At 35.8% G+C, this 23,392-nt stretch overlaps 1 protein-coding gene across 3 annotated transcripts in view; it reads left to right on the forward strand.

Annotated features, from left to right (window-relative positions):
* Nucleotides 1–12,464: 12,464 nt before the first annotated feature.
* The window catches only part of Dis3 (exosome complex exonuclease RRP44-like protein Dis3), an 87,636-nt gene continuing 76,708 nt past the window's right edge, over nt 12,465–23,392 (forward strand). For all 3 annotated transcript variants that reach the window (XM_069842593.1, XM_069842591.1, XM_069842592.1), the window contains exons 1-5: nt 12,465–12,659; nt 13,662–13,832; nt 14,091–14,248; nt 18,430–18,635; nt 21,069–21,304. In XM_069842593.1, coding sequence (XP_069698694.1) covers nt 12,606–12,659; nt 13,662–13,832; nt 14,091–14,248; nt 18,430–18,635; nt 21,069–21,304 — 825 coding nt within the window. In that variant the 5' untranslated portion in view covers nt 12,465–12,605. The remainder of the gene's footprint in view (nt 12,660–13,661; nt 13,833–14,090; nt 14,249–18,429; nt 18,636–21,068; nt 21,305–23,392) is intronic.

Below are 23,392 nucleotides of genomic sequence, written 5' to 3' on the forward strand. Positions count from 1 at the left end.
ACTTCTGAGGTTGGGGCGCCTGGAAGGCGGAGTTACATTACCCCGATGATGTGATAGGATGATTATGATAATGTGGTGCCAGGAGAGGTCTTAAATCTAAACTTAACTTAAATTCCAGACCATGGACGAACACAGGAATAATCCCCTTTAAGGAAAAATTCCTGTGCTCTAACCCGGAATCGAACCCGGGACCTCATGAACTACAGCCAGAAGCTCTGACCACTAGACCATGAAGCTGGTCTTATTCAAAATATAGATTATTTAATCAGCTTTAATCTGACATAAGAAACAGATTTGTGCATAATTTTAGTGCAGGATTCTTTGTTCTTTTTTCTTTCGTTAACTCTCTAGCATTTATTGGTGCTTTATGGTTGTGCTAACTGGTGGAGTTACTTGTCAACAATGTGACGCTGATGGCCAGTTTTTCCAAGTAATGTTTAATTTGGCTTAACAAGTGTTAAATTAACAGCTGGTTTATTTTTAACGTTTTGTTAAGATGTTTTCCATTTTTCCAACATAATTTCGTTTAAAATAACCAACACTTAACTTTAACTGTCGTTAATACTATTCTAACTACTCAACAGCAGTTGGTAATGATTTTGCATATATAAGACAACTTCTTATTGGCTGATATTATTATTTAAATTCTGTACTGTAGAGTAAGTCATGAAACATGTGTAAATTCGTAACCTGTTACAGTAGCCATGATTCATACAGTACAGAGAGTTGATAAATGAAAGTTGCATTGACTGCTATTGAATAATAATAATTATTATGTATGGTTACATTTTATAATGCTAAATATGAATTTCTGTTTAGAAAAATCTCAGCATTATGACCACCAGGTGACAATAATTACACGAATGTGTGTGTAGTCAACTGTACAGAAAACCCCGAGGAGAATTCCGTATCATATAAAATTCTCTAATTTAGGTTCATGTATAAATTATATGTAATTTCGTCCTAAAGAAGCAATTGCTGCTGAAACATTTTATTATTTACTCACTGCGTATTTTGAAGCACTGTTGACATCGGCTATAGTTGAAGAGCTAGTAACATAGAATCTAGAGTTAATAGTAGCTAGTGAATTGGAACAAGTGGCCTATTTCAACTAGGTAGCATACAACTGAGTTTTATTTTAAGACATGAAAGTGATTATTATAACTACATACCGGTACCTAAGAAATATTAGTAAATTAATACATAATGTGCATTCAAACATAACAAAACTTAATTGGTATATTAACTTTCATTTATTAGAATTATATTATAGCTAGTGATAAGATATGTTTGCACTGGCTTTAAAACAGAAGCGAAAGAGCTGGATTCTTGGAATTTATAATCGTTTTCTTTCCGATGGAAATTTAATTTTCCAGCAGGATAATCACCCCGCGCACACCGCCATAAACGTTCAAAGACGGTTCACGGAAAAGCATGAAAAAGAAGAGGATTGACAAATATCGAGACATCCCATCTCAAAATCCACATCAGTTCTGGGATCAAGTTCTGATTACCCGGGAAGATTTCGCCAAGGACCAGAACTATTTCCGCGATCTGGTGGACTCAATGCCCCGAAAATGCCAGGCAGTGATAGACGCCGGTGGCATGTAGACAATGTATTGGATCCACATGCGTATTTCTTTTATTTTTCTTTAATTTGTTTGTTTAGCTTTGTTTTATTTCGGGAAGAAAATTGATCTCACAAGAGTTTTTTAAATTCTCCTAGTGGAGCCAGAGTTGCAAAATAATTCGTTCCAGTACACAAAATTGAAAAAAAGAAGAAAGGTAACATGTATAAAAATTAGTTACGTTAAAAAAAAAAAGTTATCGTTGAGAACCAAACACGGGCCCCTTGTATGGCAAGCCAACACGCTCCTGCCTACTCCATCGGGTTGTAATGACGTAACCAGCGCGACGAGGCACATATAGCTGCTAGGCTTGAAGTCTACGGACACAGCTCACATACAAACGTAATCGTGTAAATATTTCAATGTTCAGTACTAGTTAATGTTTCATTTGGACTGATTTACTGAAGCTTGGTGAAACCATCCCTTACTCTAAACATTCCTCAAAGAGAAACATAACATGTTACTTTCACAACTTTTGTCTGAACAGCTGTGGTGTTATCCACCATGTTTAACTGTTTGTTAAATGAGTTAACGGCCTGAAATCCTACATTTAAAGTTAACAAACGGTTAAGAAACTGTTAAGCCAAACTGGTTTTGAACAAATGGAAAAACTGTATTTAACAAACTGTTGAAGGTTTAACAGTCGTTAAGTCTTCTAACAATACTTGGACAAACCGGCCCTGAAACTTGTGTTCAGGTTACTGTTCAGCGCCAGTCCTGATATATTTTATTTCTTTGAAGATTGGATGATTAATATTAACCTGGCACACTCGCTTTTGCAGAAATATGAGTAATGAGTAGTAACCATTATCTATATAAAAATGCTTGAAATGAAAAAATCTTCACGGGTAAGTTTTATAACCTACCAAACTCTACAAATAATACAGAATGGGGCATGGACTTCTGATGGTTTTCGAATGCATTATCTTAGATTCGTTGCCGCTAAGCTCCCTTCACTCTTAGAACGGGTAATGACATAAATAAAACAAAATGTATCCAACCGCCAAAAATCCAGACGTGTACACTGCGTTCAAAGATATCTGACCTAGACTTTTCTGATCGTGTAAGCAAAAATTTTAAGCACAGGATGAGTCAGAACCAAAATATAAGAAATGGACAAACTTTGAAATATTTCCGCTAGCTCTCAATAGGTGGCACTATTATTGTGACGAGTAAAAAAGTGTTGAGGAAAATTATGTAAATTAAGCATAACTTATTCTCATAATACACAATATCAGCCATTTCCCGCTAAAACCATTGTTGTTTTATAATCACTAGCTGGAGATGAAATTTTTAAATTCTACAACGCAGGTATATTTATGTGCAATTGGCGACCCTGACTATTATCTTCGCCATCCATTGATGGAAGTAATAACTAAACAAGCCACAGTTACACCACAGTCTAGTATATACAGTCATGAAGGTCAATACGTAGGGAAAATGCATTCATAGATAATTGCTAACCACTAGGATCGCTACTATCGCCTCATTTCAGACAATGCGAAATAGTACCGGCACAGTCTATTGTTCCTAGTACCCTCAACAACTCAAGCTTCGTGACTGTATATACTAGATTGTGGTTAGACGAACAAATGATCGATATCAGTTAGTGGAGATCGGATATCTTAGAACGCCAATGTACTCACCAGACCAATTAGTTTGTGTTCCATTTGTACGTAAATTTAGACTGTGCACCACTTTTCTGTGAGTAGAATGTATTGCGGTTACTTGCACGTGGTTAATGTTTATATTATGATCCAGACTAAGAGCGGACAGACTGTAGTGGGATATTTATTGTCGAACAATGTACTGCTTGGAGTTTAGTTATTATGGAACGTTGGTGCTATAGCAGGGTATCTACATTAGGAATGTTTGTTTGAACAAACTCAATTACACAGCGAAAGTTTTGAAAACATTTTAACACAGGAAACTCAACTTCTAGGAATATCGCATGAAGAAGATTCAATGCGAGATGCAAAGCCTCCTGACTGCCGTCACGAGAAGTCAATCATAGTTACCTCGACACTATTTCCTGGCACTTGACCGATTCTTCGTATCTACGTCATATAATTCCTAACAAAATTCAGCTTCTCCACGACTCCTTCAAATGACCACATGTGCCAAACAATAGGACGTTCTGCAGCAGGTAATTTATTGCTATGGAATGGAACAGTGTTTTAATTGGTTTATTTTACGACGCTTCATCAACTGCGATGACTATCTAGCGTCATTATGAGTGAGGCGAAGGTGATAATGCCAGCGAAACGAGTCCAAGCTCTCTGCGCTGCTTGTAATAAAGATTTTTTTTTTCCGTTGTTGATAACTCTATAGCATCTACAGGGATATCTTATGCGAAGTTTTACCGCTAGATGGCAGGAGCGCTCCATACGGCGCAACATATTGTAGGGCTATGTTATGTCATATGCTACAGTTGATTACGTTTTCCCGCTTATTGGTTTTCTGTGCGTGTCAAAATTATATTTGCAATTATTTTGTATAACCTAGTATAATCTATACTAATAATAAATCTGTAGCCAAAATTTTTCTGGTAATTTTCGATTTTCCAAAAATAATTGGTCCTAACATATATAATTAACCACCGTGAAACCGAAAATCACTTTTTTGACATTTTTGTTTGTATGTATGTATGTATGTCTGTCTGTCTATCTGTCTGTATGTTTGTTACCTTTTCACGCAATAATAGCTGAACGGATTTCGATGAAAATTGGAATATAAATTAAGTTCGTTGTAACTTACATTTTAGGCTATATGGCATTCAAAACACGTTATTTAAAAGGGGTGTTATAAGTGAGCCTGAATTAAATAAATCGAAATATCTCGCTTATTATTGATTTTTGTGAAAAATATTATATAACAAAAGTTTCTTTAAACATTATTTCTGATACGTTTTATTCTTTCAAACATTTTGATAGGACTGATATTTAATGAGATAAATGAGTTTAAAAATTAAAATAACTGCCATCTAAGGCGGTGTATTGAAATAAAAAACAAATGACTTCGTCTATAAGGGGCCTTGGACACAACAATCGAAAGCTATGAAACATAGCTTACAGACAATGTTTCTGTGTTTGTATGAAGTAATATCGAAAGCTAAATTAACCGATTTGTATAATTAATTATTATTTCATCATTGGAAAGTGTAGTTTCTCTGGATGGACATAATGCTATAATGTTATTACAGTAACTTGTGAGTGAATTGAGGACAGGTAAGATTAAAATAGCTTTTTATGCACAGAAAACTTGATAGGTTATTCTGTATATTCATTTCCTGTATTTCTTAAAATAATGTTTATGAACATATTAATTTTTATCTCAGAGAATTAGCGAACAACGAGAGTGTATTGATTTAGTATGCAGTAATAGTACGTTAGCTTAGCAATGCATTATTTTATAATTGAAATTTTAACTATGCTCAATTGAATCGTGTTAAAATACATAAAATATATGTGCAATAAATGCAATGCAAAAAAATTGGGTTATGAGCCAAGCAGATTATGTTGCGCTGTTGTAAAAGTTGTTCCTCCTGAGATTCAAGAGCTCCAGCAACAAATTAAAAACTTTCTAATTCGAGTACATCCGTTATCAACACACTTTTTACATAATACAATATAATATAAACATAATAATAAATCTGTAGCCAAAATTTTTCTGTTAATTTTCGCTTTTCCAAAAATAATTGGTAATAACAATTAAGAAACATGTTAAAGGAATTGTCATTGCACCAAATATGTGGTCTCTGGATCAAAATGACCGCATTTTAATATTTTAAATACAATTTAAATTAAGTAACATATTAAACGATTTATCCTTCTATCAAACACGAATGTTCCCTGGATCAAACGTCCTATTTTAATTATGTAATTACTTTATATTTATTCCTAACGGGTGCAGCGGAGCGCACGGGTACGGCTAGTTTAATATATATATTATTTTAATGTACCGAAGTACATATGATATTTCCATGCAGATATTCTGCGTCATCATACGATGAAAGAGTAATGGAACGGAGAAAAATTATCTCCGGCGCCGGAATTTGAACCCGGGTTTTCAGCTCTACGTGCTGATGCTTTATCCACTAAGCCACACCGGATACAACTCCGACGCCGGTTAGAATCGTCTCAGATTAAGCTCCAACTCTTGGGTTCCCTCTAGTGGCCGCCCTCTGCAATACGTCATAGATGTCTATGAACGCAGGACCGAAGTCCACACATGTGCTGAGGTGCACTTGATATGAGTGACTAGTTGGCCGGGATCCGACGGAATAAGCGCCGTCTTAAATCACGAAGTGATTTACGCATATCATATATATTATTTTAATGTACCGAAGTACATATGATATTTCCATGCAGATATTCTGCGTCATCATACGATGAAAGAGTAATGGAACGGAGAAAAATTCTCTCTGGCGCCGGGATTTGAACCCGGGTTTTCAGCTCTATGTGCTGATGCTTTATCCACTAAGCCACACCGGATACAACTCCGACGCCGGTTAGAATCGTCTCAGATTAAGCTCCAACTCTTGGGTTCCCTCTAGTGGCCGCCCTCTGCACTAAGTCATAGATGTCTATGAACGCAGGACGGCGCTTATTCCGTCGGATCCCGCCAACTAGTCACTCATATCAAGTGCACCTCAGCACATGTGTGGACTTCGGTCCTGCGTTCATAGACATCTATGACGTAGTGCAGAGGGCGGCCACTAGAGGGAACCCAAGAGTTGGAGCTTAATCTGAGACGATTCTAACCGGCATCGGAGTTGTATCCGGTGTGGCTTAGCGGATAAAGCATCAGCACGTAGAGCTGAAAACCCGGGTTCAAATCCCGGCGCCGGAGATAATTTTTCTCCGTTCCATTACTCTTTCATCGTAGTTTAATATAATTCAATATTTTCTTACCTCGTAATTTAATTTAATTTACATTAAATACTAACGTAGACCTGTACCGGTATAATATTGAGCGATTCCCCGAGATGGATGGGGAAATCTGCAGTGTGCAGAATATAGATACGAGTAAATTGAATGTTCATGAACCTAAACGAGAACTTTGAGAACGAGGTGCACGAATAAAAAAAATAGGAACTACCGGGATGTCGAAGGTGAATATTGGCCTCTTTAATCATTAGTATTTAAGAACCGTACGCTAAAAACAGGATATGCAGCCACCAATCTGTTTCTTTTTATAGGGAAGGGACTATCCAGATTGAATTCCTTGTATTTTTTTCTGTAGTTGCAGAAAGATCAAATGCAATTTTTAATAGGATGATACAATATGATCGCAGTAGTATCACGATTAGTCGTGCGTTTTGAAGGTTAAGGACATGCAGTTTTGAATACTATGCAGGATGATTTTGAAAATTTGGAGTTAAAACATGGTTTTAATAATTAGGGTAGAATACATTAAAAACATTATTCACGAAATGGATTTCACTACGGATCGTCGTGGATAATAAACATCCCAGTTTATCGAGAGTTTACTGCAGACGTAAACTTCGGAGACTCCTACAACTAACTGCATATAATCTAAGCGAACATAGCTCGCTGTCGAGGTTGCATATGTTTTTATTAATTTTTCTTTTTCCTCTTCCAAAATGAAACTGTAGTCAACAATTCCTTACTTGAAATAGTTACTTTTATTTAATAGCTAGCACTTTCGAGGCGCAATTTAATTACTTACATTTTTTTTAAGATTTAAAGCATATATTCGGGACCTGATTGAAGACAAAAAGCTTTCCCTAGTGTTTACATATAGGAACATAACAAAAATTTGCCATTTTAGTTGTTTTTAAGAGTATTTTAATATACTAATACACTACGTATATCACAGTCTACTATATACAGTCACGAAGCTTGAGTTTTGAGGGTGCTAGACTGTGACGGTACTATTTTGCATTGCCTGTAATGAGGCGATATTAGCGATCCTAGTGGTGAGCAACTACCTAATGTTTGCATATTTACTACGTATTGAGCTTCGCGACTGTATATACTAGACTGTGACGTATATCCTCAACATTTAGAGCGTATTCCGAATCTCACCGGTGAGCAATCCGATGGCATCACGATGTTCCGAATTCCACCGATGACGTCATTGATGCTCCACCGGTGTCGCACCGGTGCCATTAACTTGCAGAGGTGGTGGCAGTCTCCATCAGCCGCCATCATGAATCTGATTGGTTCTTGTATAGGGCGGGAATTAGCAGACGAATGACATCGTGCACTGTTGTGTCATGGCGGTGTGTTCTGCTTTAGTTCTGCTGTATTGTTTGTAATGAGCACAACGTAAAAACAATATGTTAATGGCTTATGAGCGAACATGTCAACGGACCGTTATTACTACTGGTTCAAGAAATAAATTGTTTATGCTCTCTTTTCTTTGAACGAGATGGGAGTACGAAAATTTCGCAAAATTTTGCTAGCGTAGCACAGACAACAACTTGTAGAGTCGCCATGACAGCCATCGATCCTTCCAGCAGTTTTGTTCCTTATTTCGCTGCAACGTGACGTCATTGATGCCACCGGACCGGTGTGATTCGGAATACGCTGTTATATAACGAAAAACAAATGCACGCGCAAAGCGCATCCCTCAAAGTACACATGCGCTACTGTTGGTGCTAGTTCAGGATATCTCTATTAGGGTACGTACACGTTGGAGCAACGATAAACGATAAGAGAAATGATCTAGCGACGCTTTGGTATTATCAAAGAATCAAGTGTTCATATCGAAGCAACGAGGACGCGGGAAGCGAACATTTTGATTTACTGTATCAGTAGAAGATATTCTATGCATCCACTTAATGAGAGAAAATATATAAAAAGTATCAGCTGCCAAGTTCAAGGTTAATATACTTAAATACGTACAAAATTAAACCCGTTTCTCATCCCAAAGATAGTATAAATTCGTTGTGTTGTGATTGGTTCTTGTGATCACATAACATAGGACGAATAAATACACAACTGATCAATTTGTCAATATCTACAATAATTAATTTAATAAGCCGAAATAATAATAATAATAATAATAATAATAATAATAATAAATCGATTAATATTCGGATATATTGATAACCACCGGTATTTATACAGATTAATATTATCTCAATCAGAGATCATATGAACGACAAGAGCGAAGAAAATGGAGCTTTGCTTTTTCGTCGCTTTTATCGTTACTCCAATATGCACACCTCAATGACAATGCATACTTCAATTCTCTCTGAATTCTGATATAGCATCGCTGCTTCTTTTATCGTTCATCTTCGCTTTTATCGTTACTCCAATATGCACACCTCAATAACAATGCATTCTTCAATTCTCTCTGATATAGCATCGCTGCTTCTTTTATCGTTTATCGTCGCTCCAACGTGTACCTACCCTTAGATGCTTTGTAATAAAGAATTTGTGATTTGATCCGAACACATTGGTGGAGAAAACTCTTTCTCTGCTGCTTTCCGTATTATATTACACTGGGAGAAATTACGAATTTAAAGCAACCTGTTTAAGTATTCGAATCCCGTATTATAAAGTACAAAAATACGCTTCAAACAGAAATTTATCCGAGGGTGGAGAAAATGCGTTTCAAATGAACGCTCTTCATGTGATGTACGCTGTCTCGGTATTCCCAAAAATCACGTGAGGCCAGACGCGTGACAGTTCAGTACCCAGTTTCCAACGCACAGAGGGACAGTTATTGCGCCTTGCAACTGACGGCTGTGTTCTTGTCTTTTTGTCTTTCATTACCATCAGTTTCTCATTACTTGTGAAAATTATGAAGGCCACCGCTGTGGAGTAACGGTTAGCATGTCTTACCGTGAAACTAACGGGCCCGGGTTCAAATTCTGGTTGGGACAATTTACCTGGCCTCAACCAGGTAACTTTTTTCAGGGTTTTCCCTGAACCCATCAAGAGCAAAATAAAGCTGGGTAATTTTCGTCGCTGAACCCCGGACTCATTTCACTCAGACGCTAGATAATCATCGCAGTTGATAAAGCGTCGTAAAATAAAGAAATAAAAAATATGGATAGTGAATTGAATTAAATTAGAAAGAATAAACTATTGAAATAATTGGCGAAAAAATAAATTCAAGATTCAGTTATAAATGTTAGGCCTACTGTTTAGTGTTTGCTCTTTTTTATATTTTATTTGTAGTTGTGAACCTATATCGACATCTGAATACGGTTAAAAGAGTCGATTGAAAGTCTGATTAAGTTGTGGAATTAGTGATTTGCAGTGGCGGTCACAGTGTAGTATATACAGTCGGCCTTCTAAATTCTATAGGCCCACCTGGGAAAAAATTCTATACCTGATTGCGAATCATAGTTACAAGACAAAAGTTACAATATGAAATCGTCAATATTGTAGCGATAGATTGCTCTGATTGATTGAAATAAAAAAGGTTCTTATAATTCATTGATGAATTGCTGCATGGACGAAATAGTCAACAAATTCACGATAACTTCCCAGTGTGAACGTATCAGTAGCGGCTGGTGGTCAAAATAATGAGTGTGCTACAATCTCTATATCGGCCTACTGTATACACTTATATGCATTTATCTTAATTTGAGACTCGCCTAGTGACGAAATATGGAGTTCCTTCCTACTGCAGAACTTGTCAATTACCCTGGTGTTAAACGTTAAATCCCTCCATCCTGGACATCATACTCTTTTCTATTGACAGTATTGCAAGAGCAGTGAGGCGATCCTGGGACATGGTGTTCCTTAAAAACGTTTTTATGCGTTTCAAGCAAGAAAAACATATTTCTGCCTCAGCAGTGGTCATTGGTGTTGTAACCAAAATATTTAACAACTTCGTTACTTCACAGAATGGATCCCGTGAATTGTTGGAGACTATGTTTTGTAACAATTGAACAGTCATCTATATTTCGGAAGTCGGATCTTCCGTATAGAACTCCAAGTTGTGTCTTTAACATTCTTTTGTTCAGTACAGTATAGCTGTTGACAGCAACTTCAAGTTCGCGTTCAGGAAAATTATGCAAAAAATTGTCAAAAAATTCGCTGTTTAAAAATTTGGTTGCGTCTAGGTAGCTTAAAGATTGGAAACGATGAGTAGTTTCCTGAATTATACGGTTACATACCTCCTTGGCATCAATTTTCTGGGATTCAATTTTCCGTCGCTTGCTGATTGATTCAGGAGGAACCTCAAAAAACTGGTAGATGGCAGCAGCAGTCGAACATTTGAATTACCAAATACATTGTACGTAGTTCCGAGTTCCTCCACAAACAAGCATTCTTTCCTTACGCTTTACTTTTGCAATCTCCAAGCTGTGTTGTGCTGAAGCTGACTACAGCACTTCCCCGCGTAAAAATAGCCAATCAGAGCAATTATTTCAGCTTCGCACATGCGCATTAACTATCTACATTCTCATGTAAGTTTTGAGTAGCACAACGAACCCCCTGAGGCACCTAAGAGCGGAGAGCGAAGACTAAACACTTTATAACGCGTCATGAACATAACAACGGGAAATTGTCAAATGGCAGATCAAATACTATGGTATTGCAAACACTTTATTTGAGCAAAAATTATTATTGTACTGTAGCACATAAGGACGGGCCGCCCCTGATACAGTCACGAAGTTCAATACGTATTACGAGCAAATATGCATCCATAGATAGTTGTTAACCACTAGGATCGCTACTAGCGCCTCATTATAGACAATGCGAAATAGTACCTGCACAGTCTATTGTTTCTAGTACCCTCATAAACTCAAGCTTCCTGACTATATATATTAGAGACTGTGGTGGTGGTGCGTCCTATGCATTCAATGGTCCAGAGAACCCCCAGGAAAAACAATTTAATTGTTTAAATAAATGTATTTATAGTTTACACTATCATTCATTGTTTCTTGCTCATCTTTAATAAGTTTACTTGCGGCTCTGTTGTATTTTTGTCCTATGAAAAGCTATGAATCGCAGAGATCGAATACATGTTTACGAGGTTCAATTTCTCCTCTGAACCTCGCTGAGCCAACTTCTGGACTTGCGTCTGTTACGAGTGCTCGTTTCCAAAGGAAGTTAATACTGTCGAATATATTTTACAAAGAAAATTTTCAGTTTTAACCTTGGAAGATAAATGTAAAATAAAGAAGCTGGGAAGGCCGTTACCTCAACTCGATTTAAAACACGCACAAACAAGCCGACAAGCCGACATTTTGCAGAGCTTTTAATGAAAAACACCTAACAGCTGGATTTGCGGTTGTGAATCTACAAATAAACTATTTTGTTTCCCGTGCCTGCTATTTGCTAAGGGTAAAGCTACAAGCTGACCATGCACTGGTGTGTCAGATTTAGCTAAGCCCTGAGGCTAAGCCATTTCACACAGAAAACTAAGCATGAGGAATCTATTGCTCATAAGAATGCTTGCCTAGATTTTTCAGTCCTTGGAAGAACAGAAATTAGGCAACAGCTTAGCTCAGCTTTCAGGAAAAATCGCTATGTTCTTTCAAAGATCATCATCATCATCATCATCATCATCATCATCAGGCTCATTTTAAGGTATTTTTCTACTTTAAAGAACTTTAGCTATTTTCTTTAATTTTTCGGAAATGAGATATTGTTTAAATTGTTGGAAAACTGTAATATCATAAAAACAGTGAATCCCTTGTCATTTTAGGCCTCTGGTGATTTATTATTTTCTCTCTATAAAGAAATTGCGCATAACTGGAAAAGAGAAACTCGGTAAATTCAAATATTATATAAAGGGAAAATTATTTGCAAAATTCCGAGAAAAATGTATCTAGTACTTTTCTCCCAGATCTAGTGCTTTTCTTCTGCCAAGTTTGATACCTTGGTGAAGAGTTGGAGACCCTGATAAGACGCATGGCCGCTTGTGAAATTTGATTGCTGTTTGTTGTGTGGAGATTTGAGTGTAGTAATATATAACGTGTGTTGGTGAATTTATATTAATTTACACTTTGTGTTGGAATATAAACACTTTTCGGTGCTAATAAATATGTTGACAACAAAGACATTCCTGAAAAAGACAAAAAAGGGTAACATTTTAAAGGTACTGTATTAGATATAAATATTGAGGTTAGGTACAAAATTATTAGATATACAGGTAAAATTAATTTGAACATACCTTTTTTTCGGCCAGTCTTCTATGTCTCTCTACACCACACACGGTACTGACGTCTGATTTGCGTTTCGTTACGGGTTAGATGGGTTAAATGAGTGGATAGCTGAGTGGCATGAGGCCGAGGTATGTGGCAAGGTTAGTGGTTTAATTGAAGGGACAGATATGTATGTGAAGTCGAGGAATGTGAAAAAGTTTCTTCTGTGTGTAATGTGGGAAGATACCGAAGGTTCACATTTTTCCTTCATTAATCACATAATAAATAAGGCTACATACTCTGTACCGTATGACTAGGTGCTTTATGGAAAAGACACGAATTTGTTATTTGGAACAAAACATGATTCGGAATCAACATTGGTAATATAAAATAAGGTAATCTTCGATTCTACTGCGCACGACACACGAGAGAAAAAAAGTATTTAGGCCTAAATCTCTGAAAATAACCTAAAAATTGTAGTATTCCATTCTAAAGACCAGATGTGATCATTGCGAAAGCTATAAACCCACCAAACTCGCCCCAAATATCTTCGTTCCTTATATACCCGGCCGATAATTTTCTCAGACATTTTCACTTGAAAAATTCACATAACTCAGTGGTACCACCATTATGTTGAAGTACGCGGGAAGGTGCTGTTTCTTTCTTTGGTCCAGGGTAAATATATTTGTGTACGGTACTATCTACCGAAAAGCGTGTATGCAAGGTGTTCCAGAAGCCTGAACAAACCAAACCTAATCTATTACTGTTCCTCGACCTTACGAAAACTCATATGCAGGTATGTCCAAATTTGTAAAGTTATACCATTTCTCAGTTTCAGTTCATCACGAAATAACACACAGAAATCAGACGCCAGTCCTCGTGTGTGATGCGTAGCAAGATCCAAGATTAAATTAAAATAATAACAATGACCTAGATACTTTAATTTGATTTTTCAGATTGTGCGAGAACATTATCTTCGCGAAGATATATGGTGTGGTTCAAATATTTGTATTAGATGCCATCATCAGAGCAAGGAGCTGGTGTTAGAACAGCAGCCACAGTCAAGAAACAAGAAATTTCCTTTCCCACATTACATTCTATTGGACACTTGTGTTGTTCTCAATCAAGTGAGTGGATTGTTAGTTGTTATTCATGTAAAGACAAAAGAAACTAAGCTTACCTATTGGCCTACAAATTAAATAATTTCCAGTCCACTCATAAAGTATTAATTTTATTCTTATTTGGTGTAACTTCTGTGTTTTTTATATATTTTTTAATATTCTATCAGGGATCTTTAAGTGTGATTTAACAGCGATCAGATATTTTTGGTGTATAATGGATATTTAGAAGTACAAAATCAAGTTTTCTTTTGTTTGCATTTTCAGATTGATGTACTCGAAGAAAATGCGTTGTGCAATGTTATCATTTTGCAAACTGTGTTGGAAGAGGTTAAGCATCGCAGCTCTTCAGTGTACAAGAGACTGAAGGATGTTATTGCGAATCCAAGTAGAAAATTCTATGTTTTTGTTAATGAACATCATAAGTAAGTATTTTTTATGTGAGCACTTGTGTTTGCTTTACTTTCTCATTATAAAAATTATAGTCGTCCTAAGGAAATATGGCCGGACTCTTGTTCTGGTCAAAATCAAAGTTTAATGTGCAGTTCACTTGTCGTTTCAAAAGGAGATGGGCATTTGCCCTCCTAATCGATAACCAATCATGACTGTCATGGTCTTTACAACACTGTCTGTGGTCTAGTGGATAGAACTTTGATCTCATATGCAGGAGATTGGGGTTCAAGTATATTAAAATAAATTGTTGCCATTCTTAGTATTAGGCCTATCAGTATGATTAGGAATTATGTACACTAAAAGCATTTACCAGGTCAGTTCGTCCACAGCACAAGTCCAATATACAGAAAGTCCACTACAAAAATGCCCACAACTAAAAAGTCCAATAAAATAGGGCCACTAGTCAAAATGTCCAATATGCAGAAATGTCCACAAATCAATATGTTCAATATATAGAAATGAGAGTACCCTGCCACTGCATTAGAAAATTTGTTGGTCGCCCTGCTAAGAGTTAAGGTCTCACGTCAGTCCAACTCTTAGCAGGGCGACCAACAAATTTTCTTTCACGAGGAGCGTACTGCAGGATTTGTTTCGGTATCAGTGTTCTATCCATCCTTTTGAAATGATTAACATATTGTAATATTGATTCGACTTTGAGTTATTTCAGGATATCATTATTTCTTTCGTGGTTCCATTTTGTGTCTCATGAAGTCCATCTCGGCAGCGATTAAAACTGTCGGGCAAGAGTTCTTTTTTAACTGCGATTCGTGTATAACTCTAAATAAATGATGGTTTTAAAATTGTATTTATTATGCATTATGTTTTTATAAATTTGGTAAATTTATTTTGTATATCAAAGTCATGTGTAAGTGATAATGAATGTCCAAGGTATTTAATATTGTTCATCCTTTCCAATTATCTGTTACTGACGTACATCTTGCTGTGTGTATATATATATATATATATATATATATATATATATATATATATATATGTATCTGTGTGTGAGTGTAATGTATGTATGTATGTATGTATGGATGTATGTATGCATGTGTATATTTATAAATATATGTCTACATGTTGTTATATTATGTCTACAAATGTACATATTTTAGCGAAATGTCTTAATATGATCTACAAGTTCAACATGTCTATTCATGTTAAATTCTCTAGGTATTTCGATTATAATTTCAAGCCTTCAATCAAATTAATGTTTATTCACCGTATGTATCTATATGTTATGTCTCTACATACGTAAGTATGCATGTATGTATGTATATATGTATGTATGTATGTATGTGTGTATATTACCTAAGTGTCATAATATTATCTATAAGTGCAACATGCTATTCATGTTAAATTCTCTGTGTTTTTCGACTGTAATTTCAAGGCATTAATCTAATTAATTTATATATGTTACACTCTTACAAGTGTATATTTATTGTATGGTAGTCTGTAAGTTTCAATTTGTTATGATTAGTTTAAAATATAACCCTAATATACTATATGTAAAATATGGAATAAATACTACTACTACTAGAGGTCCGCACATGCGCCATAGCAAAACTGTTCCTGTTGCGAGCTCCTCATCTAAGCCACATAATCTACTCGCAATATTTACGCAAATACATCTTGTCACTAACAGTGGTGCTATTTCTCAGTAATGTTCAGAACGAAAAAGATAGAGAGAAAAAAAAAAACAAATTTCTTCTCCTAACGATGCCACAGACCAACGTCATGTCCTTATCTTCTACCGTAAAAAATCTCGGAGTGCATTTCGAATCTAATCTCAGTTGGGATACGCATATTAAATATACATGTAAGAAGGCATTCTCTATTCTCCATTCACTAAAAAGATTGTATCATTATCCATCTAAGTTAAAACAGACGCTGGTACAGACACTCATTCTACCTCACTTCGATTATTGCGACATTTTGTTCAGTGATCTCAGGATTGATTCCGCTCAGAAACTACAGTGTGTTCATAACGCGTGCGTCCGCTTCATTTGTAATGTTCGATACTATGATCATATCTCACCTTCTTTCGAGAAGTTATCATGGCTTAGTTTACATGAGAGGAGAAATCTGCACTCACTTTCTCTCCTATATCGAATTATGCACATTTCATCCCCCTATTATTTATTCGCTCGTTTTCATACTCTTTCTCGCTATCATAATATTAATACTCGATCACAACGCGATAACATGCTAGAAATTCCACTTCACACATCATCTCTGTATTCCTCATCTTTCACTGTTGCTACCTCTCGTCACTAGAACTCTCTGCCGCCTGAAGTCAAGGGCTGCCGAACATTGAAATCTTTCAAATCCAAGTTAGAAAATTATCTTATGACGAGTTGCCAAACTAACTTACTATTATGACAAGTGTTGTATTGCATGTTTCCACGTATTCACATTTTTTTATGTTCTAGTGATATTTAACTTATTTTATATTTTTGTTTTCATATTTTCCGATAACGGTATATCTCTAATGTGATAAGTTGAGCTATATATAAACATAATTTTCCTTACTGTGTGTACTTAAAAATATTGTATTCATTGTATGCTTTGTACTGCACTATTTTATTACTACTATTAGTATTATTATTATTACTATTAGGCCTGTTATTATTATTATTGTTATTATTATTATTATTATTATCATTATTATTATTACAATTCTTATTTATTATTATTATTATTATTATTATTATTATTATTATTATTATTATCAATAATTGTCTTATTTTTTTATACTTTGTATGCCTCATGTATTTTTGACCTGCTGTTCACATTTTATTATGCTTTTTTCTTTCTTTCTCTATGTTATATATTATGTCTGATTTCTTCTTACTTGTTGTTTATATTTTATTATTATTATTATCATGTTCAGTTTTGTGTGTAAAATTGTAGTGTACTTTGTAAATTTGTAGTGTTTTTGTAACGCAGTTTTTACTCCTGGTTGAGTGTAAGAGAAGGCCGTATGGCCTTAACTCTGCCAGGTTAAATAAATCATTATTATTATTATTATTATTATGTTGGCGACATTATGTATTTAGTTCAATTTGGTCGTAACCGTAATGGCACGGTTTAAAACTACCGTAGCAAATTCTCCAGGTTAGCGAAAAATGTTTTTCTGCCCCAGATTTTAAGAATCATCTCTGATTTTTTTTTGCACGATCGTGTGTTTTTTTACAGCTATTGTTGTTAAGTGTTGAAAGTTAGAATTCCCACACAGAAACTTGTTGCTAGTGAAACCATTCTTCATAATATAAAACTATACTGAAATAGATCCATTATAGTGCACTTATTGTTACTTAGTTATCATTACAGTGCAGTTTTGTAAAGGCTTTGGAATGATACTGCTTTTAATTTTTAATGGAAAATATATTGCATTTGTAAATTTAAAAATATTATCGTGCTCGTTCTGGTCATTTTTTAAACCTTTCCTCAATTTGGAAAAGCACCTCTCAACCTCGTATTGTAATATACTGTACTATTGCAATATCGTTAATCTCTTTAGAAAGTTTCTGTGTTCTCATATTTTTTTTAGTTTTACCTTGTGCACATAGGGGGGGGAAAATTAACCTATTCCTATTCAAATTTATAAAATTCAGAAAGTTCAAAAACACATTACATTTTTTTATTCAAAAATTATTATTTATTTATTTTTCTTTTCGAAAAAAGAATGCCAACTTAACTTCGTTAATTATTACCTTAAAGACATGCAATATAAATTTCAGCTTCCTAGCATAAAATTTGTGGAATTCCTAGCAATGTGAATGCAGAGAAGTGGGTAAAAAAAAAGAGTAACGGGAAAATGAGTTTAAAAGTTTGCATGCATTTTAAATTTAATGAGCAGAATCTTTTTTTAAATATGGCGTAATAACGACACAACAGCTTTAGGGTTCCAAAACTTCGTCAAAGTGTAAAGTAGGCATCATAGCTTAATTTTATAGAAAAAAAACCGAAAAACGTCATTTTTGACCAAAAATTACTAAATTTTCACTCATATCCTCTCTTAAGGAGTTCGTAGGTTCGCCAGCCTCTTGTCATACTGTAGAAGCTTTTACATTTCTTCAGAGGGATGTGTGATTAGAACAATCTTATCATGTTTGAAGGAAACTGTTGTAATTCTTGAATGCAATTTCAGAGACACATATGTGGAGCGAGAGCCTGGAGAGAAGGTGAATGACCGCAATGATCGGGCCATCCGTGTGTCAGCGGCATGGTATGAGAGTCACTTGTTCTCAAGCCAGGACAAATGCAAGAAAAAAGACCGTGTCCGGGTGATCCTGCTCACAGACGATGCCGAGAACAAGCTGAAAGCTGAGGATGATGGCCTTCTTGTCACTACAGGTGAAGAATGTGGCTTGTACAATGAAAGTAGATTCATTTAGAGTCTTGTGAAAATGATTTAATTTTTAATGAAAATTCGTTTTAAAATTTCAAGATATTGGTGTTGTTGCCAATTTGACAGTGTTATTTTTAAATTATGTATATAATAAAACCCTTCTTAACCGAAATCTGGTTTATCTGAAACAACGTCGCAAAAAAAAAACCCAATGTTTTGTTTATCCCTGCAAGAAAAAAGATGCTTTGATGCAAAAACCAAATGCATTTCGACTACTTCTTTCAGGCTATGACACTCTATTTTCTTATTGTTGATTCTCTGATGGCTGAGCTTTCAATTAATGTACCTAACAACGACAGACAGTGACGCATCAATGCACATAGCAACAATAAACAATCAGAACATGGCAAACGGTAACAACACTGAAACAAGTGTAGTGTCGTACCAGTGCGAGATAGGACACATATTGCTTAATGAACTGTTTGTTTTAGTACCTTCTATCTACCACATTCTTCTGTAACACAAGTTCTGAATCACACTGTATGATATAGTACTTTTAACAAATAATAAATAGGTGATAAAGGGCATCCTTGTCATACTCCTCTCCCTATTTTACATTCTTCTGACATTTTTTCTCCTATCCTGACTTTGACTCATCGTTTCATATGAAAGTTACTGAACAGCCTCCTCTGTTTCCAATCCACGCCAATTTTCTTTAGGATCCCCATCAGTTTATTCCAATCCACTCTGCCAAACACCTTTTCTAGGTCCACAAATACTACAGTAGAGCATGGATTATCCGAAACAATTGGGGACGGGGTGGGTGTTCGGATAACCGATTATTTACGAAACCAAATTGTACCAGTGTCATAGGAGCAGTATGAAACAAAGAAACACTGATATTAAACACAAAACCGTACATATATAGCCTATTTTGTATCACATGTCTTACAAATAAAACAGAGAACTGACTAGCCTAGTTTGACAAGTTCAAAACGGCCATTAAAGTAGGCCTACAGTTTAGGAAAAGAAGTCCAAAATATTTTTTGCTTCAGAGCTGAGACTCGTTTTCTTGCAGCCAAATCTTGCAAACAGCGCTAGCGGATATTCTACATGGCGTGCGCGCAAATTTGAATTTGCCGACTGGAACGCTTTTGGTTAACCGATGTTTTGGTTGATCGGTATTCAGATAATTGATGCTCTACTGTATATACATTTCTTTTTTCTTCCTTGGGTATCTTTCGCTGATTGTTCGTAGCAGTCCAATTACATCTCTCGTACCTTTTCCCTCCCTGAAGCCAAACTGTCCTTCTTGCAACTGTTCTTCCATCTTAGAATATAAACATCGATTCAGTATTCACAGAAGAATCTTCGCCGAGTGTGATATCAGGCTGATAGTTCTGAACTTGTCACAGTTCTTTGCATTATTTTTCTTCAGTATTGAAAGCAACACTGTCGCCATGAAATCTTCAGGTGAGTCACCTTACTCATATATTTCGTTGCATAATGATAGAATTTCCTTCTTGTCTTCACCCAAGCATTTCACTAATTAATGGGATTCCATCAACTCCTGTGTCTTTCCCATTCTTTATTTCTACATACATCAGGCCTGCACAAAGTTTGCGCTCTCCGAGCCGGCTCACAGCTCATGAGCAGAATTCAGATATTAGCTGCGCTCTGTATAAGGGTGGACTGGAAGAAGGGGTGATCTCGTACAAAATATACACAAAAGGAAGTACTATTACGAGTGTTTATGAAGTGAATTCCCGTTCAGTGTTTGCAAAACTATCTTGGACTATTATTAATTAATAAAGAAATATTTATTTTACATAAATAATAGAAATTCCATACCTACTTAAATGTACAATATCATTTTGTTATATTTTTATTTATCATTACATCAACACGAGGTTTTATGCTGTTGGCAGCTGAAAGGAAAACAGTTGCTCACAAATATAGGCCTAAATGTTGAGCCAAACATAGTAATCATTTTCACAGCCAGCCTGTGTAGTCGTGGATATTATTGCTAATGTTTAATATTGTAAAACTCAACCAGGCTAGTAGTATTATTCAAACGGTCTTTAGCCCTTAGGTCCCATTGAAGATCAATAAGTTCGAGCTGTAAATCGTTAAATGTTAAATGTTATGTTCCGTCTTTTAGATTCCTCCATACTGTACTGTAGCAGTAGGTAAGCAACGTGAAACAGTTACTGAGAATAGGCCTACACACTGCACTCCACTAGATAGCTGAGTGGTCGTTTCCCTCTCCTCTACCTATAGCAAGTCTATGTCATTCTGACGTATCTTCCTCTCCGTTTCGGCGAGTGCGCTGTTTGTGCAGGCCTGACATAGATTGACAAGTGGATATTCACGGCAAGACTAAAATGTCTAAACTGAATTTTTTGCAACATTACGTTATTTGATTACGTGGTTTTCAGTAACTGAGTATGTAAAGACTGTGGAGGATTGCCCGGGCCTTGAAGACAAGTTATCACAGCACAATGCTACCTTCGAGCTGGAGTCGGGGGGGCGAGAGCCTCTGTTTCCACCGCATCTCACTCCCATGCAGATACACCAGGGCATCAAGGCCGGTAAATTGATGCAAGGCTCATTCTTGGCATCCAGGGAAAATTTCCTTGAGGGACAAGTTAATGTGGAAGGACAGGATAAAATGGTGAGTTGGTTGGCATGGTAATGGTTGAGCATAGTCCCAACTCAAGTGCATCCAACATTTTGACTTGTTTCTGTATCAACCGTGGCTTTCCACATTGAGTTTCTTACATTTTGTTCACACAAAAGTGCTCAACAAAAGGAAACATGCATGGATTTCATTTTCCATTAGAAGTTGGCTCCTTTAAATAGGAAATATGTCCAGAATATGTATTTTAAAACTTAAGAAATTTTATCTTCTTGATAAAAGTGTGGTAAAATATCATGTCATTACTTCAACACACAATACAGTACACCAACTGTTCATGAGTTGGATGCAGTAAATCAATCTTTCCTGAGTTTTTTTTTATATTAAATAGTCTTATTTGAGGGTCCTAGAATGAAACAGACAGATTTTCATTCAACACTGATGCAACTCCGTCTTCAGATGCTAATAATTAATTCCTATGGCATATTTACAGGACTATGTTACCCATATTATGTAAATGAAAAAATAAAGACTGATCTACCCAAAAATAATGGTTATCTTATTTCCAAAGTAAAATTGTGTTTTGTGTGTGTGTATGTGTGCGCGCGCTCGTGTTTTTTTTTTCGTGTAATTGTAGCGTAGGGAATGGGCGTTGTTCATAATGAGGAAGGGAGAAAGGGAAATCCTGTGCCAGCACGTAGCCTACTCTTGTCGAATGACACCCATCTGACAGACGAATCACTATCAACAGTGACATGCCTTCTCTTCATATGCACTACAGGGAGATTTGGGGTTTAACCCAGATTGTGCACCATCTACCTCTCTAGTCCAGAGGTAGAAATTTTACATGAAAATTTCTGACCCCACCAGGAATCGAACCTGAGCCGGCTAGTCTGGAGCTAACTCGGCAGACATATACCAGAAGATGTAAACAATCATATTTACAACAATATAGACTGTGAATTATACTGATAGTTGATATGACGAATTATGTTTCAAAGAAACACGTTTTATTCTAATAATTTGGCTATCCCTCTAATTTCCAGACCATAGACGAACACAGGAATAATTTTCTTTAAGAAAAAATTCCTGTGCTCTTACTAGAAACCGAACCCGGGACCTAATGAACAGTAGCCAGAAGCTCTGAACATTAGACCATGAGGCTGATCTTGCTAGCAATATACAACAATATACAGAAAAGTACAAATCCACACTTTACAGGAACTCTTTATTTGTAAATTGTAAATTCTTTGTGGAACAAGCATCAGAAAGGAATTAATCTCTTGGAGCATGAATATCTAATTGATCAGTCAGGTCATCTATAACTTTTGCCCAGCGTGAGCCAATGTTTCCTACATGCTTGCTGTATTTATTATCTGCAGTTGGTATTACTGAAGTAGCATGGGAGCAATATGATTTATGTGCGCGATTTGGGTCAATGATCAGCTATTAGATTAGATTATTATGGAATTAAAGGTGTTGCACACCAATGGTTTCACTCATATCTCATAGATAGGAAACAGAAAGTTGAAATCAATACAACTATGAAATCTGCATCGACATGGGGAACTATTAATAATGGAATTCCTCAAGGATCAATATTAGGTCCCCTACTTTTTCTAGTGTTTATAAATGATCTTGCTCCCCTTATAAAAGATGTAGGTCATCCCATATTATTTGCAGATGACTCAAGTATAGTAATTACAGCCAATAACTCCAACACATTCCAATCTTCAACAGAGGAAATTCTCTTCAAAATATGTGACTGGTTCTCAGTCAATAAATTAGTATTAAATTGTAACAAAACTAACATAATTCAATTTAAATCCTGTCCAAATTCAACGTCGCAAATTTCTAGCGCAATAATTAACAATAGATCCCTATTAGAAACAACAACAACCAAATTTCTTGGCTTAAAAATCGATAATGTGTTAAACTGGAAAAATCATATTAAAGAAATTACCCCCAAACTAAATTCAGCTTGTTTTGCTATTAGATCTATGCAAAAGATAGCAAATATCAATACCTTAAAAACAATATACTTTGCATACTTCCACTCGGTAATGAGTTTTGGAATAATATTCTGGGGAAATTCCACAGATCGTAACAATATATTTCTATTAC

Source organism: Periplaneta americana, chromosome 12 (assembly GCF_040183065.1).
Source record: "Periplaneta americana isolate PAMFEO1 chromosome 12, P.americana_PAMFEO1_priV1, whole genome shotgun sequence".
NCBI classification, from domain to species: domain Eukaryota; kingdom Metazoa; phylum Arthropoda; class Insecta; order Blattodea; family Blattidae; genus Periplaneta; species Periplaneta americana.